The sequence below is a fragment of the Phalacrocorax aristotelis genome, chromosome 4 (assembly GCF_949628215.1).
Source record: "Phalacrocorax aristotelis chromosome 4, bGulAri2.1, whole genome shotgun sequence".
NCBI classification, from domain to species: Eukaryota; Metazoa; Chordata; class Aves; order Suliformes; family Phalacrocoracidae; genus Phalacrocorax; species Phalacrocorax aristotelis.
Window position 1 is genome coordinate 50447324 of NC_134279.1, and position 14008 is coordinate 50461331.

The 14008-nt window shown below is 40.6% G+C and overlaps 1 protein-coding gene across 1 annotated transcript; it reads left to right on the forward strand.

The window, feature by feature from the left end:
• Positions 1-2747: 2747 nt before the first annotated feature.
• On the forward strand, positions 2748-12085 carry FRG1 (FSHD region gene 1). The gene is made up of 9 exons (XM_075091335.1): positions 2748-2940; positions 3239-3306; positions 5057-5179; positions 6128-6185; positions 6372-6486; positions 6818-6922; positions 7681-7772; positions 8807-8917; positions 9926-12085. The coding sequence occupies exons 1-9, from the start codon at positions 2879-2881 to the stop codon at positions 9960-9962; spliced, it is 771 nt and encodes a 256-aa protein (XP_074947436.1). The 5' UTR covers positions 2748-2878; the 3' UTR covers positions 9963-12085.
• Positions 12086-14008: the final 1923 nt, after the last annotated feature.

Sequence of the window (14008 nt, forward strand, 5' to 3'; positions counted from 1 at the left end):
AGCAAAATATAAAGCCCAGACACTTCCACCATATGATATATATATTTTAAAATAAAAACTGGTTTTACTTGCTTTTGGTTTTTTAAAAGTTAACAAGAAAAAAACCACCAATTTCACTTAGACAATTCTTAATAACTTTGAAGTTATTATGCCTCTTAGAAAATCCTTCCTATTCTTAAACAAAAGTGGCCAAGGCATCTTTGTTTCATAACATACTAAAATACTACCTTTTCCTGTCCCACCTTGTCTCTCAGGCAAGTGCTTGTATATTTTGAAGTGCTGGTCACGGTGTATCAAAGTATACTGTCCCACTTTGACAAGAGCATACAAATATCCCACAAATGCTAAGGTTGTACAGTTAAGCAGTCAAAAAATAAAGATCTATCACAAAAAAAGTTGTAAAGTTAAAGTACAGTTAAGAAGAGACTAAAGAACCCCTGCAGATTTGCTCTCCAGGTAATCAAAACCCAAAAAAAACTCAAAATAAAACCCTAAAATAACAAAAACACTGAAGGGCAAGTTAGCATGCAAGGGTGGCTGAGTGATCAGCATGCTGACAGGCATTCTCTTTGCTTCCCTCATTTCCTCTGTGCTTTCTTCTAATTCCTATGTAATTGTTCTCTCATTTTTCATACTCCCTTTACTGAAACTTCTGCCTTATAGGCATATCTGTTTAGAAGCGGCAAAAAAGTACTTAATGATGAGAGTCAAATACAAATATAACTATATTTGCTCAAATTGCTTGATGCTGAGGTTAGCCCGAATTAATTTCCTAAGGGCTGGAGACATGAGAATATAGAACAAAATATGAACATATTGACTAAAACGTTTTAACAGTGAACAAGCCATTGTATCTGCCGCCAAAAACAAGGAAGCAACCTAAGGAACAACCATTCTATTATTGGTTGTAAAATTCTAAGACAGCAGCAAAAGGCTTCTAGAAGTCAGGCAACAACCTCTAGAAATAGGAGAACAGAAAACCGAATGTACTTGAAGGTGACACTGAAATAAACAGCTGCATCACTAGTAGTCTGGTCAGGTATCTCGACCTTGTATTTGGAAATCTGGATCCTCTCTCGTCCTTCACATACAGTAAGATGTGCAGGACCTTCACAACCTGCTGCAATACTTCCCCAATTGCAGCTCTATGCAAAGATCAGAAGTGGTCAGCAAGCTGTCCAACATTGCCTGCAAGTTTCTACTGCCTATTTTTTCAGCTTTTACTGGAAGAACTAATTGCAAGATACAAGTTCCTGGGACTGGTAAGTCACATACCATCCACTACAGCAACACACTGTTTCAAGTTATCCACTTCCCAAACACTGATCAAGGAGACCACGGTCTTTCACTGACAAACTGCAACAGATGAAGGCACCAGCAAGAAAGTAGCATACCAGAGACACAAAACCAGTATTCTGAGCTTACATGCACCAGTAGCTTGATTCAAGTATTGCTTTTGCTGACCAGCCCAGGCCTCCTCCCAATGCCCTTTTCCCCAAAGCTCCAAAATGCAGGACTTGCCAAAAGCTCCTGAAAGTCCATTACTGTTGCTTTCATTTTACATGGCAGGCGTGACCTCTCCAGCTTCACGGATAAAAATATGGGGTTAGTCATGTTAGGCACACACATAGATAGAAATTGGTGAAAAGTAGATCCAATCAAAGTATCTATGGAAGATGCCTGCAGTTATCCAGAAACTCCAGGGTCATGCATTGGGAGATTACACATGCAGAGTTTCAGCACCTGGTCATAATTTTAGTGATTTTAAAGGCCCTGACATAACCATGTATGAGACACTCATTTCTTACTTGTGGAAGATACCTCTGAGGTGCTGAGAACTTGCATGCTTAGGTAGGTAATGAAATCAGAAACCAAAAGGAAGCAATCCAATACAAGCATCTCTGTATGTGTACATGTAAGACGACTTGACAGGGGTGATGGCTTTTATTTGACCAGCTATTATAACCAGCAGACAACCTTTTGGGCATAGAAACCCTTTAGATTACTGTGAAGTAGAAACAACAGACTAGAAAACTAAACACAAATTATTGCTCTAATTGGGAGTCTAATCACACATGTACTAGTAAGACCATTCCCCAAAGGAGTGGTGGTACCTGTTGAGTACCGTATTCACTGTGTGAGAAGAAGGTAGTTATACGCCTAGGGGAAAGCCTGAGGTGGATTTTACTCTCTGAAATACCAAGTGGCTAGCAGGATGCAGTAACTTGTCATAAACTTCATTTTGCCCCTAGTTTGGTGTGCTGGGTTGACTTACGAGCTTTATTTCTCCAACTTCTCTTCACAAGCATCCCTTGAAGCTTTTCTTCCTGCATCAGCAGAGCCTGCTGCCCAGCCTTTGAGTAACAATGCCCTCACGGCACCGGCAAAGCCTGCTGCCCTTGGCAGGGGGCCCAGGCGCGGGGCTCTGCTGTGGGTCCATTGGGTATGCTTTCAATACACACACGAACAGGTTACCACTGCGCCCCACAGAGGAAGCTGTAGGCGCCTCCTTAGCGCAAGGGGCCTGCAGTCCTGCAAAGCCCTAGAGCAACCGTTGGAACCAAGCCAGACTTAGAAGCGGAAGGTACAGGGGAACGCGCTCTTGAACGTAATTTAAAACTTTTCGCGTTTTATTTTCCAGAGCCACTCTCCAGGGCCCGGTACGTGCAACTGGGGAATTCGGAGTAGACGCCGTCGCCCGGCTCCCGGCCCGCCACGCATGCGCCGGCGCCGCGGCCACGCGCCCCACAGGCAGCCGGTGTGCGCATGCTCGCGGAATAGCGGAACGGGGGCGGAAGGGAAGTTTGTCGCTCCGGGGCTGCCGTCTGTGAGGACGTCGCGGGATTGCTGTGTCCTTCCGCGCTCGCCGTAGTCCGACATGGCGGAGTACTCCTGCGTTAAATCCACCAAGCTGGTCCTCAAGGGGGCAAAGGAGAAAAGGTGAGGGGTGGGATGGTCGCCGTGTTGCGGGCTCGGTCTTGCCTGTGGCCGGGACCCCCCGCCTCGGGCTGGGACCCCCGCCGGGCTCCCCCCGCCGCCTTGGGGCCGCGTCGGGGGCCGGAACGGAGCGGAGCGGGGCTAGGCCAGGCCGTCCCGTCCCGTCCCTCCGGCTGCGGGGGCGTGCGGCCAGGCCCGGGCAGGTCTTTTCGGGGTGTCCCTCCCGGGCCCCGCAGGAGGGCTCGCTGTGGAGGGGCCCGGTCGGAGCTGCGCTCGTACTTCTTTGCGTCTCCCTCTGCAGCAAGAAGAAGCACAAGGAGAAGAAAAGGAAAAGGGAAGAGGATGTGGCAGAGCAGCTGGATATTGTTGGTGAGCCGCTTTCCGGGAGTTATGTGACAGTGTGGAAGCTGTAGGGGATAGCAGACGCTGAAGAGAATGTTATAGGACTTTGTAAGCTAAGCGTGGTCCCTACAGAGGCTTATAACTGTTTCTTACAACGTGTTATTTGTACGTTGGGATCTTCCTAGGCTCCAAATGGAACTTCTGACATCAGTGGGATGGATTTTGGCCTTCTCTGTTTAGCTAAAGTATGTTCTTACATAACGTCAAGCTACTTATCAGCTTGGACCTCTTCCCCCACCTTACACCCTGCAATGACATTTACTTCAGGAGGAGATACTCTTTAGCACTGGAATGTTGTTATACAATGAGTGCATTCCTATATAAATGACTTACATCTTTTGTTACTGTTACTTTGGAAATTAGTGGTTGGATCACCTGTGCTTTCTGTTCTTACTCTGCCACTAGTTACCTTCTGACTGTGTTTAGTTCACTCAAACCTTAAATCATTTCAAAAGGAAAAGAGTCTTGTTTGTTTATGTTAATTTGACAGACTTGCTTGACTGCTGTGGTGTGTTCAAATTATAAATTTGCTACTGTTAATTGGAACCAGAGACACAAACATTAACCAGTAACAAAATATAATTTTATTTTTTCCTTTCTCATAAAAAAGTAGGATCAAAGTATATGTGGTCATGAGCAGTAACTTGACTGTCACCCTTTGGCATTGTCACATCCTTGATTGATCATAGTTCACAAACAAAACTAGCTTTAAAAAAAACCACAAAGTTGTGAGAGATGCAGATATATGTTGTAGCACAGCACATGTTACAGGATAAATGTCTTTTTATTATTATGTGTATACTGGCATAAGCTAAAGCAGTCTAAGGGGAAGTCATCCTTATGCCTGTGTTAAAACAAATCATAATATATGAGAAAACTGGCTGTTGTGTCTTACACTAGAAGAATGTCACAGATGTTCTACATTCTTTAGTTAGCCAAATTTCAAAATGGGAGAGATTTGGAAAATTCGTACGTTGATTTGCGAGCCCTGACGGTATAGGACAAGATGATTAGCTCCATATGTTGTTTAAAGATAGGGGAAGACTATTTCTGCTGAAGGCAGATTGACTTGCCAAATTTACTGTGTGGAAAAAAGGCATCATATTCAGACTAATTAAAAATAGTTATTATCTTAATCAGGTAGGAAATATTTATACGAGAGTGTATACCAGGAGAAAACTTTACTGCTGTTTAAAAAAAAAAAAGTCATAATTTTAATTCATGCATGTGGGTAGGGCTACCTTTAACTTTGATTGGCTTGAACAACTGGGATTACAGCTCACATGAAGTCATATGACAGCAAGATGAGATAGTTTGTCTGTTTCTGTTGTGCTGGAGAATCTAATAATTGGATATGACCCCAAAACTGCAGGAGGCTGGTCCAGAGGAAAAAAAGATACCTTCTTTGCAAGGTGTATCTTTGCTGGATCAGCTGAATGGATCAACTTGCTCTGTGGCCTAACAAAAAGCAGGGATGAAGGATGGGAGCCTGTGACTAGGGATGGCAGGGTGGGTAGGACAGCAGGACTTTGTTTCAGCAGCAACACTGTTAAATTGGCTCTGTAGTGTAAAATAATGCACAAAGATCTTGAGATAGAAATAGCCATTTTATCTTTAGAACTTCAGTTCTCCAAGAGGTGACATTTCTTTGTCCTCTCTAACTACTGTAATCAGAAATTGTAATTACTCTATTAACTGTCATGGTTTCGTATTTTAGGAAACTGGTGGGCTGTCAGTAATTTTGGTGAAATTACAGGAACTATAGCTATAGAAATGGATAAAGGAGCTTACATCCATGCCCTCGACAATGGCTTGTTTACGCTTGGAGCACCACATAAAGGTTTGTTTCAGGAAATTTGGAAATAAGCAGTTTCAGTAATGAAAGGCATAAAAGCATCAAAGTAGCATCTCTTAAAGGCAAGCAGTTTTACAGCTAAAAGCAGTTTATTACAAATAATGCAATAATCCTAGCTGTAGCATGCAGATGACTTAAACCTAATGACTACCAATCAGTTTCACTAGTTTCATGCTGGTTTATGTGTACAATAAATTGAACTGCCTTGGAGATGATCACCTGTTAAAGGCCATACTACTTGCTAGATAAAGAGCAGTGTAACTTTTATTAAATCCTATAAAAACTTTATGGTGTCAGTTGAAGAGTGAAACTCAAGGCAGATGAGTTTTAAGGCTTACTGCTGCATCCTTGATTTAATATACTTGTTTTGTTGCTGCACAAGTGGGCTGCTAATGTGATAGAACCATTAACTAGTCCTTACTTTGAATTCGAGAGCCATCAGTCAGACAAGGACTGTTCCAGAACCCTGACAGTGTGTTTCACCTCCAGAGTGAGATCAAAGCAACGATGGCAATATTATCTCATTTTGGTTTTGAGGGATGGAGAGGCTAGTAGCTTTTAGGATACTAAGTCATGTTACGACAGCTGAACCGTAATACATTTTGTTATGGAAAAAAATAATGTTACAAGGAGATTAAGTCTTTCGGAGCCACCTGGAGAACTATAAAACATTCCCAACTGTAAATTTCTTTACACAAGGATTGCCTTTATTTTCTGTCTTGTTTTAAGTACTCTAAATATATGAACATAAATAAGTGCTGGCATTGCTTTTTTAAAAGTGAATATTTAAAAAAGGAATTTTTAAAGAAATTAAGTATTGCAGCTTTCCATAGTATTTCGCAATGGCCGTTCTTTAATTCTTTTTGAAACTGCAGGTTAAAATATTGTATGTTTAATACTTCATACCTAACTCATGAAAAATTCATTCCTCAGATGATGAAGGCCCCAGCCCTCCTGAACAGTTTACAGCAGTAAAGTTGTCTGACACGAGGTAATTACTGTAAACAAAAATGTTACAAGTTTTGATACTTGTTATCTTTGTTTTCTGGTATGAATACACATTTTAATATTCTCTTGAAATACATTACCTACTAATGATGTGTTTGCAGTGTGTTGGATATTGTGAATTGCTTGAATTAAAAACATTCTTTATTTTTTCCTGTTTTTCTCTTTTGAGGATTGCTCTGAAGTCTGGTTATGGCAAATACCTTGGTATAAATTCAGATGGACTCGTTATTGGACGTTCAGATGCAATAGGATCAAGAGAGCAATGGGAACCTGTCTTCCAAGATGTAAGCTGCTTGCAGTAATTCATTTGCTGTTCCTAGCATTTGACAGTATTTTGAGTTAATCTGTATTGATGTTCTTTGTCTGTGCAGTAAAAGCCTTTTGCAATCTCTTCCATATTGTAACTTTTAATCCTCTGTTTTCCTGACTGCTGCGTTCTGGCAGCTATAAGCATCCTAAGAACAAAGAAGCCAGCAAGTCTGCTGGCTAGCTATTGAAATGTCAATATGTAAAAGAATAAAACACAGTTACAGAGTTTTCTGGTGTATTGCAGAGGATAAATCTTACAAATAAAAGAGCTATAAATACTAACAATATGTGATATTACTTCTGCAGAAGAAAATGGCATTACTAGCAGCAAATAGCCGCTTTATTAGATGTAACGAAGAAGGAGACATAGAAGCCAAAAGCAAAACTGCAGGGGAAGAAGAAATGATAAAGGTATTCTGTAACTTCTACAATTAATACAGAATTGGTGCGGATATTGAAACAACCAGGTGTCTGTGTGCTACAATTTACCATTAATACAGTTATAATTGTTTTCTATAAACTGCCAAGTGATTTGGCCACAAGAAAGGCAAATGAGCTCCGGGGCTGCATAAACTGAGATACTTCCAGTAGAGATAGGAAGCTGTTTTACCATTACAGAAGGGCAAGACACTGGGGAGCAAGACAGTCTCTGTGATATTCCAGATAGTTCTGAACAGCTTGGTATGGGAGAGGTGAATTATGTTTGAAGCAGGGACAGAGAAGTGTTTACCACAATGATGCAGAATGGGAGATCTCTCAGGTAAGAGAATGTAAAAAGACTACTTTGACTCCATCTGGACGTGGAAAAATATGTGTGCCTCCAACTAGAGATATGTGTCTACTAGTCAGAGCAATAATATTTTTAAGTCAGTCTCTGGAAAAGGCACTTTACCCCTGCTAAAACTAAGAACTGTAATGGTGCTTCTTTGAGATGAAGGCGATTGTCTTACAGTAGTATCAAGGATTACACTTAATATCTCCCATACTTTTGGGAGCTCTTGCTTTTATTGCAGTTGTGTCCAGTTGCGAATTAACCAGTTTGAAAGCTGTCACCTTAAAAGTCCCTGTGACTCTTATTCTGTTACGAAGGATATATTATTGTCTTTAATCTCTAATTTTTGGTTTTAAAAAATAGGCATGTTCTATTTTGTTTTTCTCTCAACAACTAGATTCGTACTTGTGCTGAAAGAGAAGCTAAGAAGAAAGATGATGTTCCGCAAGAAGACAAAGGAAACGTTAAACAGTGTGAAATCAATTACGTGTACGTTATTTAGAGCTGGTAACAGGCTAAAGTACCTTTTTGCTTCTCTTTGGGGCGGCCTTTGGTGGAAGGGCCAAACTCCTACCCAGCCTTTCGCTTGCTTTCCCCTCAGCAGGACAGGGGAAGAAAATAAGATGAGAAAGCTCATGGATTGAGAAAAAAACAGGGAGATTGCATACCCGTTACTGTAACAGGCAAAATGGACTCAACTTGTGGAACGTTAATTAAATTGCCCATTAAAGTAGCTTTGGGTAGTGAGAAACAAAGACAAAAATTTAAAAACAACACCTTTCCTTCTGCCATCTCCCAAGCTTAGCTTCACTCCAGACTCCTCTACCTGTTCCCCCAAGCAGGATGGGGGGAATGGGTCAATACATAGTGGTTTCTGTCTACCACTCCTTTCTTCTCCCACTTTTCTCCTGCTCTGGCATGGTCCTGTCTATGGACTAGAGGGAAATATCTGCTCCAATGCCCGAAGCACCTCCTCCTTCTCTTTTCTCTGCCCTTGATGTTCACACTGCCATTGTGCACTTTTCTCCTATCTCCTCTTCGGCCGGTGTGGCATTTTGGCCTTTCTCAAATATATTTTCCCAGAGGTACCACCAGCTTTTCTGATGGACTCGCTGTGTCCTGCGGTGGGTCTGCTGTGGAGCCAGCGATGTCCAGCATGGGACAGTCCCTGGCCTCTTCTCACAGAGACCATTCCTGCAGCTCCCCCACTACCAGCACCTTGCCACCTACACCCAATATGCTTTTGCTCCCTGACTTGTCATGCTAGTAGTTGAAGAAGGGGCTCTTTAGAACTAGGAATCACATCATGCTAATCATGTAGGGACCTCTTAGACTGCCAAAAAAAAAAAATATAGTTTTCACCCACAGAAGTCTTAGTGCAGTCTCTCATACTGTGCTGGCATGCTGGATTTTATTAGGCCAGTTGTCTACTGCGTAACAGAAGTTGAGATTCTTATCACAGACGTTCTTTTATTGAAACACAAAACTTCAAAGAAGTTACACTTTTTTTTCCCCCCTTACAGAAAGAAATTCCAAAGTTTTCAAGACAAAAAGCTTAAAATAAGCAAAGAAGATACAAAAGCCCTCAGAAAAGCCAGGAAAGAAGGCACTTTTCATGAAATGCTGCTTGACAGGTACTTCAAAGTACAAGAAATAATGTACTGATTTAAAAACTACTGGAAGAATGAATTACAGTAAACCTGGGGTACAAAAGAGAGCCAGATTTCATGGGGGTGGACTGCTGAGAATTTCTTCTCTGGTCAGTGTTCTCCCTGAGTTCTGGGGTTGGCTTTTTTTGTTGCTGCTGTTCTGAATTTTCACTGGTTTTTAGCTGCAGTTGGCAGGTTTGGACTTACCCAGAAATGAATTATTTTGGAAATCTTTAAGTAGGTTGTTCAGTTTGTTTAGTACAGAGGAGTTGAGGAATTAATCTTTTAAATCACAAAAATTTAACTAATTTGTAACATTTTTCAATACCTATGGCACCAGAACATTCTGGGGAGGGGAAAGCTGAATTTTAAAGTGAAAGAGCATTTATTAAGAAATGTCTTTATGTTATCTAGTGGGAATAATTTTTTCCCCCTGAGCTAAGGCTATAGAAACTGTCTTGAATTTTGAAACATTTTGTATCAGTATACAGTATAAATATTTGCATTAATTCAGTGGATGGAATGCAAAAACCTATTTACAATAATCAGAAGCGATGTGAGAACACTCTGGGCCATTACAGGTTGAGTGTCAGTTTCAAATCATACTGAATCTGAATTGCATTCCTCAGAGTGGACAAAACACAATTCATGATGATCCAAAGATCCAAAGTGGTGTTTTGCTTTTATATGTGGCTTCATCACTCTGAGGGTGGTGAGGCACTGGAACAGGTTGCCCAGAGAAGCTGTGGATGCCTCATCCCTGGAAGTGTTCAAGGCCAGGTTGGATGGGGCTTTGCACAACCTGGTCTAGTGGAAGGTGTCCCAGCCCATGGCAGCGGAGTTGGAACTAGATGATCTTTAAGTACCCAATGCAAACCATTCTATGAAAAATTGCCTTTAATGCTTCCTTAACGCTTTGAGGCAGATGAAGCACGCAGATGTAATTGTATCTGGTCTTAATCTAAATTTTGTTTCATTACTCTTTCCATATAGGAGAGCAAAAGTGAAAGCGGATAGATATTGCAAATGACAGCCAGCTGGTCCATTTTCTTCTGCATCTGTGATGATAGGGTCAAATTGAAGAGTAAAATGTTTTATAATTATTTTTTATTGAAGGTGCTTTGCTCATGTTTTTATTATGTTATTTTTAAAGGATCACCTGAGAGCTATAATTAAGCACCAAACTAATGTCATCTTTCAGTAATGAATACTAAGTTTACTCTAAAACTACATGCTATTGAAAGAGTCAGATAATTATTTAATGGAAAAGAAATTGACCCACTGAATCTTCCAAGGTTGATGAAAAGAACCTTAGAGACAGGGCAGAAGACATTAAAGGCAGAAGAGAATGACGATGAAGTTCAAAAGTAAAATATGGTAAACGCATTGAACCATTAAGAAATATGTAACTGTATTGAAGAAGTAATTGAAAATGTGTGTCTTGGAACACGTCATACCAGATCCTGAGTGGGACATCTGTGGAGCTGTTCTGCACTGCACCAGATGAGGACTGGGCCAGAATACTCAGGCTTCATAAAACAATGTTCAAAACAAATCCACTGTTCAGGTTCCATATGCTGGAAAGAGTGTTGACAAGTCGCAAGAACCCTATTACGAATGAAAATGCGGGTGCTTCGTAAGGAAAGGGGATGACTCCTGTGTTAGCAGCCTGCTTATTTTACAAGAAGAGAAAAATTCATTTCGCAAACTTGTTGGTTTCTCCACAGCACGGACTTAAATTTGTTTAATAAAACAGCAGGGACTTTTCTTAAGGTCATAGTATAATATGCATTCCTAGCATCCCATATAAAACATGGTTACCTCTGTCTGTTCTGATTACCCAAGAAGATTTTCAGTAACAACATCTCCATAGGAACTGCCTCAGTCAGAACAATTGCTTACTCTTGCCACAGCTTCTGTAATCTGCATCATAAAGTTTACTTGGTAACAATGTTGAGGATTTTTATGGTAAAAATGTGAATTGTGTTAATGGAGCTTCTCCTAGCTGTCTATTTCCAAACCTTGACAATTTTGACAGTTTGAAATTGTCAGAACTGACAGTTCAAACCTGAACTGCATACATAGTACAAAACAGTAAGCTCATGCAGGGTAATGATGCATCTAAGCAGTGCACAAGAACAGACCCATGAAGTCTAGTCAGTAATGACAGTTTATAGCGGTCTAATTTCATAGGCAGTTGGTCTTGAGGAAGAAGCAGGAAGAATTTAAGTATGTCATAATTGTTTAAACCCTCTATTGACTTTTCAGCATGAAAATAAATTACAGCTGGGTAGGGAAGGCTAGCTGAGGTTAGCAATAAAAGCATATTTTTCCAGGAATGTAGAAAAAATGTTATAGTCCATAGAGATTTTATGGAACCAAAAGAAGAAAATCTCCATGGGCTGGGCACGTTCATGATGTAACATAGGGATTCTTAGAAACTCATTTGTTTCTAGAAAAGCAAACAAAAATCCAGACCTTTCTCTGATGACATTTTTAACGTTTCCATATCCAGCTCTATCCTGCTGAGTACAGAGATTTTTGTTACAGGGCTTTTCCCTCTAAGATAGTAACATTTATTTGTTTTATACCTGTTAAGCCTACTATTCATTTAATACGTCTTTTACAAGAATAGGGACACTCACTAGTGCCTTGTATGAATATCTATTTTGGAATGAGTGCCGTTTCTTCCCACTTTAGCTTTTTCTGTAGGGGGAGATACTGAATGAGAAATCAAAATGCCCCCTCTCAGGAGCTGGTTTGTACAGCCATGTTGGGACAGTTGTAGTCATAACTTTTTTATATGGACCCATCCTTGGAGACCTTTCTGTCATTCCAGCTGCTCCATAAGGTTTTGTATTTTAACGATGATAGAAGTTGTAACAGAATGCCAAGAAATTCAAAGCAAGGTCTACACTGAATGGAAAAAGAAAATTAGTAAAACTGTCAAATGAGAATTTTTCCCCTCAGTTTCAGGGGTGCAAAAGATCCTGTGGTAGCTGGTTGTTTGTTTTTTTTTTAAACTTAAATGATCTAGGGAAGTCTTTTCCCCCATATCTATCCGATGATTGTATTTCAGGAAATACTGTTAGCCAAAATGTAATAGTATCAGATGGTCATGTAAACAATAAAGTGCTTGACCTCTTTACCATATCAAGTTCAATAGCTTCGTTTTAAAGTTTTCACAGATTTTATTGCCAGGTCTAGTACAAAACTTTATTTGAGTTTACTCTTTAAGCTCCGCACATAGCATGACTGGCTGAAGGTTGTCTTTTTTTCCTACCAGTTTCTATTAACTACGTGTTCTTTCAAAAAGCAAGCAATTGCTGGGAATATCAAAGTGTTTGTAGTGAGACTGCATTAAAACATCTTCAAAAAGAAACTATAATTAGCAGAATTGACTTTTTTAATTCTAATTTCATAAGGAACTTCAGAATTACATTAAAAATCTGTCACACATCAATAACCCAGTTATAAAATTGTGACTGTACGATGTGAATATTTGGCTTGTATTGAGCTCTGAGAAAAAGGTGTATATAAAGCACCAAGTACCAATGGTAAGCTATTTGCCATATAGCTTAAGCCTTGGGAGACAGACTGTAGAGTGACATAGTCCAGAGAGAAAGCTCCCTGGCATTTAGTGGTCTTGAGAGAGAATAGTTGGCTTTTCTAGGGAATCTGTGTATAACCTGATTGCTCTCAAATAAAAATAGACACCGTCTCAATCAAAGAGACCGCCATAGGTATAATGGGTGGCTAGCTTTTTGCCAGTAGCAGAAATGGTAAAGCAGATGAAACTGATTGTATATGTAGCTTAGAGGCTTTTGGATCATAGTGTCTGTCCATATGCTCTGCTACTCCATTTTGGTAGAGAAGGCGATGCTGCCTTTTCCATGGTGAGTAAAGGCCATATTTTAAGTTCCTGAATTGTTGGAAAAAATGCATTGCATGTGCCCGGGAGGTCTGCCAGAAGAGTAAGCTCTGAATTTGTAGGGAAAAGGCCAAAAGCTAGAAATAAGTAGATGATTGCTGGCAAATGCCCCTGGCCAGAGTCTGAGGAATTCTTGGATGATAATGCAGCATAGCTGTGGGTTGTGCCATCACAGAAAAAAAAAGTGTAGTTAATTTTTCCCCAGGGCTCCTCAGTTAGGTCTAGGACTGGGGATTAGGGCCGATTAAGTAGTTCTGGTTGAAGGTACCATGCTACGTGTCCCTCCCCAGGAATGTAAGTGACCTGATGTACAACTGTTGCAACATTGTGGACCTGGAAGTGGCCAGCTGCCAAAACTACTCCCAGAAACATGGAGAAAGAGGCAGCACCACAAGGAGCAGGCTGCGGGCCAGAGTAATTATTTATTGGGCAGTTCACTGAAAGTGTCATTGATCCACAATCACTGTCAATCTTACATGCATCTGAAGTGAATGCTGATGCTTGAAGTAGATATTACTGATGTTACAGCATCTGTTTTTCCTTTCAAGAATATATTGTTTAAATAAAATCCTGTCTGGTAGAACTCATAAAAAATGATTGCTCAAACACAGATGCAGCTGGCATCAGAAATTTGCTATGCTGGTGGAAAGGGTGCTGAAAGGAGTACTCGGAATCTGAAGAAGAGACCAAGAATAACCCATGGAAAAAAATTTTCCATTTCCTATTTATCAGTCTAAATAGGAGATTGCAAGATGAAGGCGCTCTAAGTAGCTGTAAGTGATAGTAAAGGAAAAATGGAACTGAGAGGCATGTTTGTTACAGAGCCAGGAAGAGATGAAACAAAAAAGAAATGTCAGAGCAAATGAAATGAGACTGTCCCAAGTAGAAGAGGAAGTACTGGATATAGCAAGGAACTGGCAGCCCCGCAGGGAACAGGGATACCGTAGTAGCACCAGGGTTGCCCTCTGTGTTGGGACTAATGATACACTAGATTCTCGCTAAAAACGTGTCCTGAGATAACACAGAAGCAGAGGTCTGGAGAATTCCCTGGAATTTTAGTTGCACAAAAGGAAGTCAAAGGTATGACAAAACAGTGAAGGTCAGTATAGGTATTAAACTGTTGCTATAAGGAGTCCGTTGGGATG

What these genes read in the sequence shown, in the direction of transcription:
- FRG1 (XM_075091335.1), top strand. Translation starts at nt 2,879, where the DNA reads ATGGCGGAGTACTCCTGCGTTAAATCCACCAAGCTGGTCCTCAAGGGG. An exon ending in AGAGCAGCTGGATATTGTTG is followed by an intron (nt 3,307 to 5,056) that starts GTGAGCCGCTTT and finishes TTCGTATTTTAG; the next exon opens with GAAACTGGTGGGCTGTCAGT. An exon ending in GCTTGGAGCACCACATAAAG is followed by an intron (nt 5,180 to 6,127) that starts GTTTGTTTCAGG and finishes TTCATTCCTCAG; the next exon opens with ATGATGAAGGCCCCAGCCCT.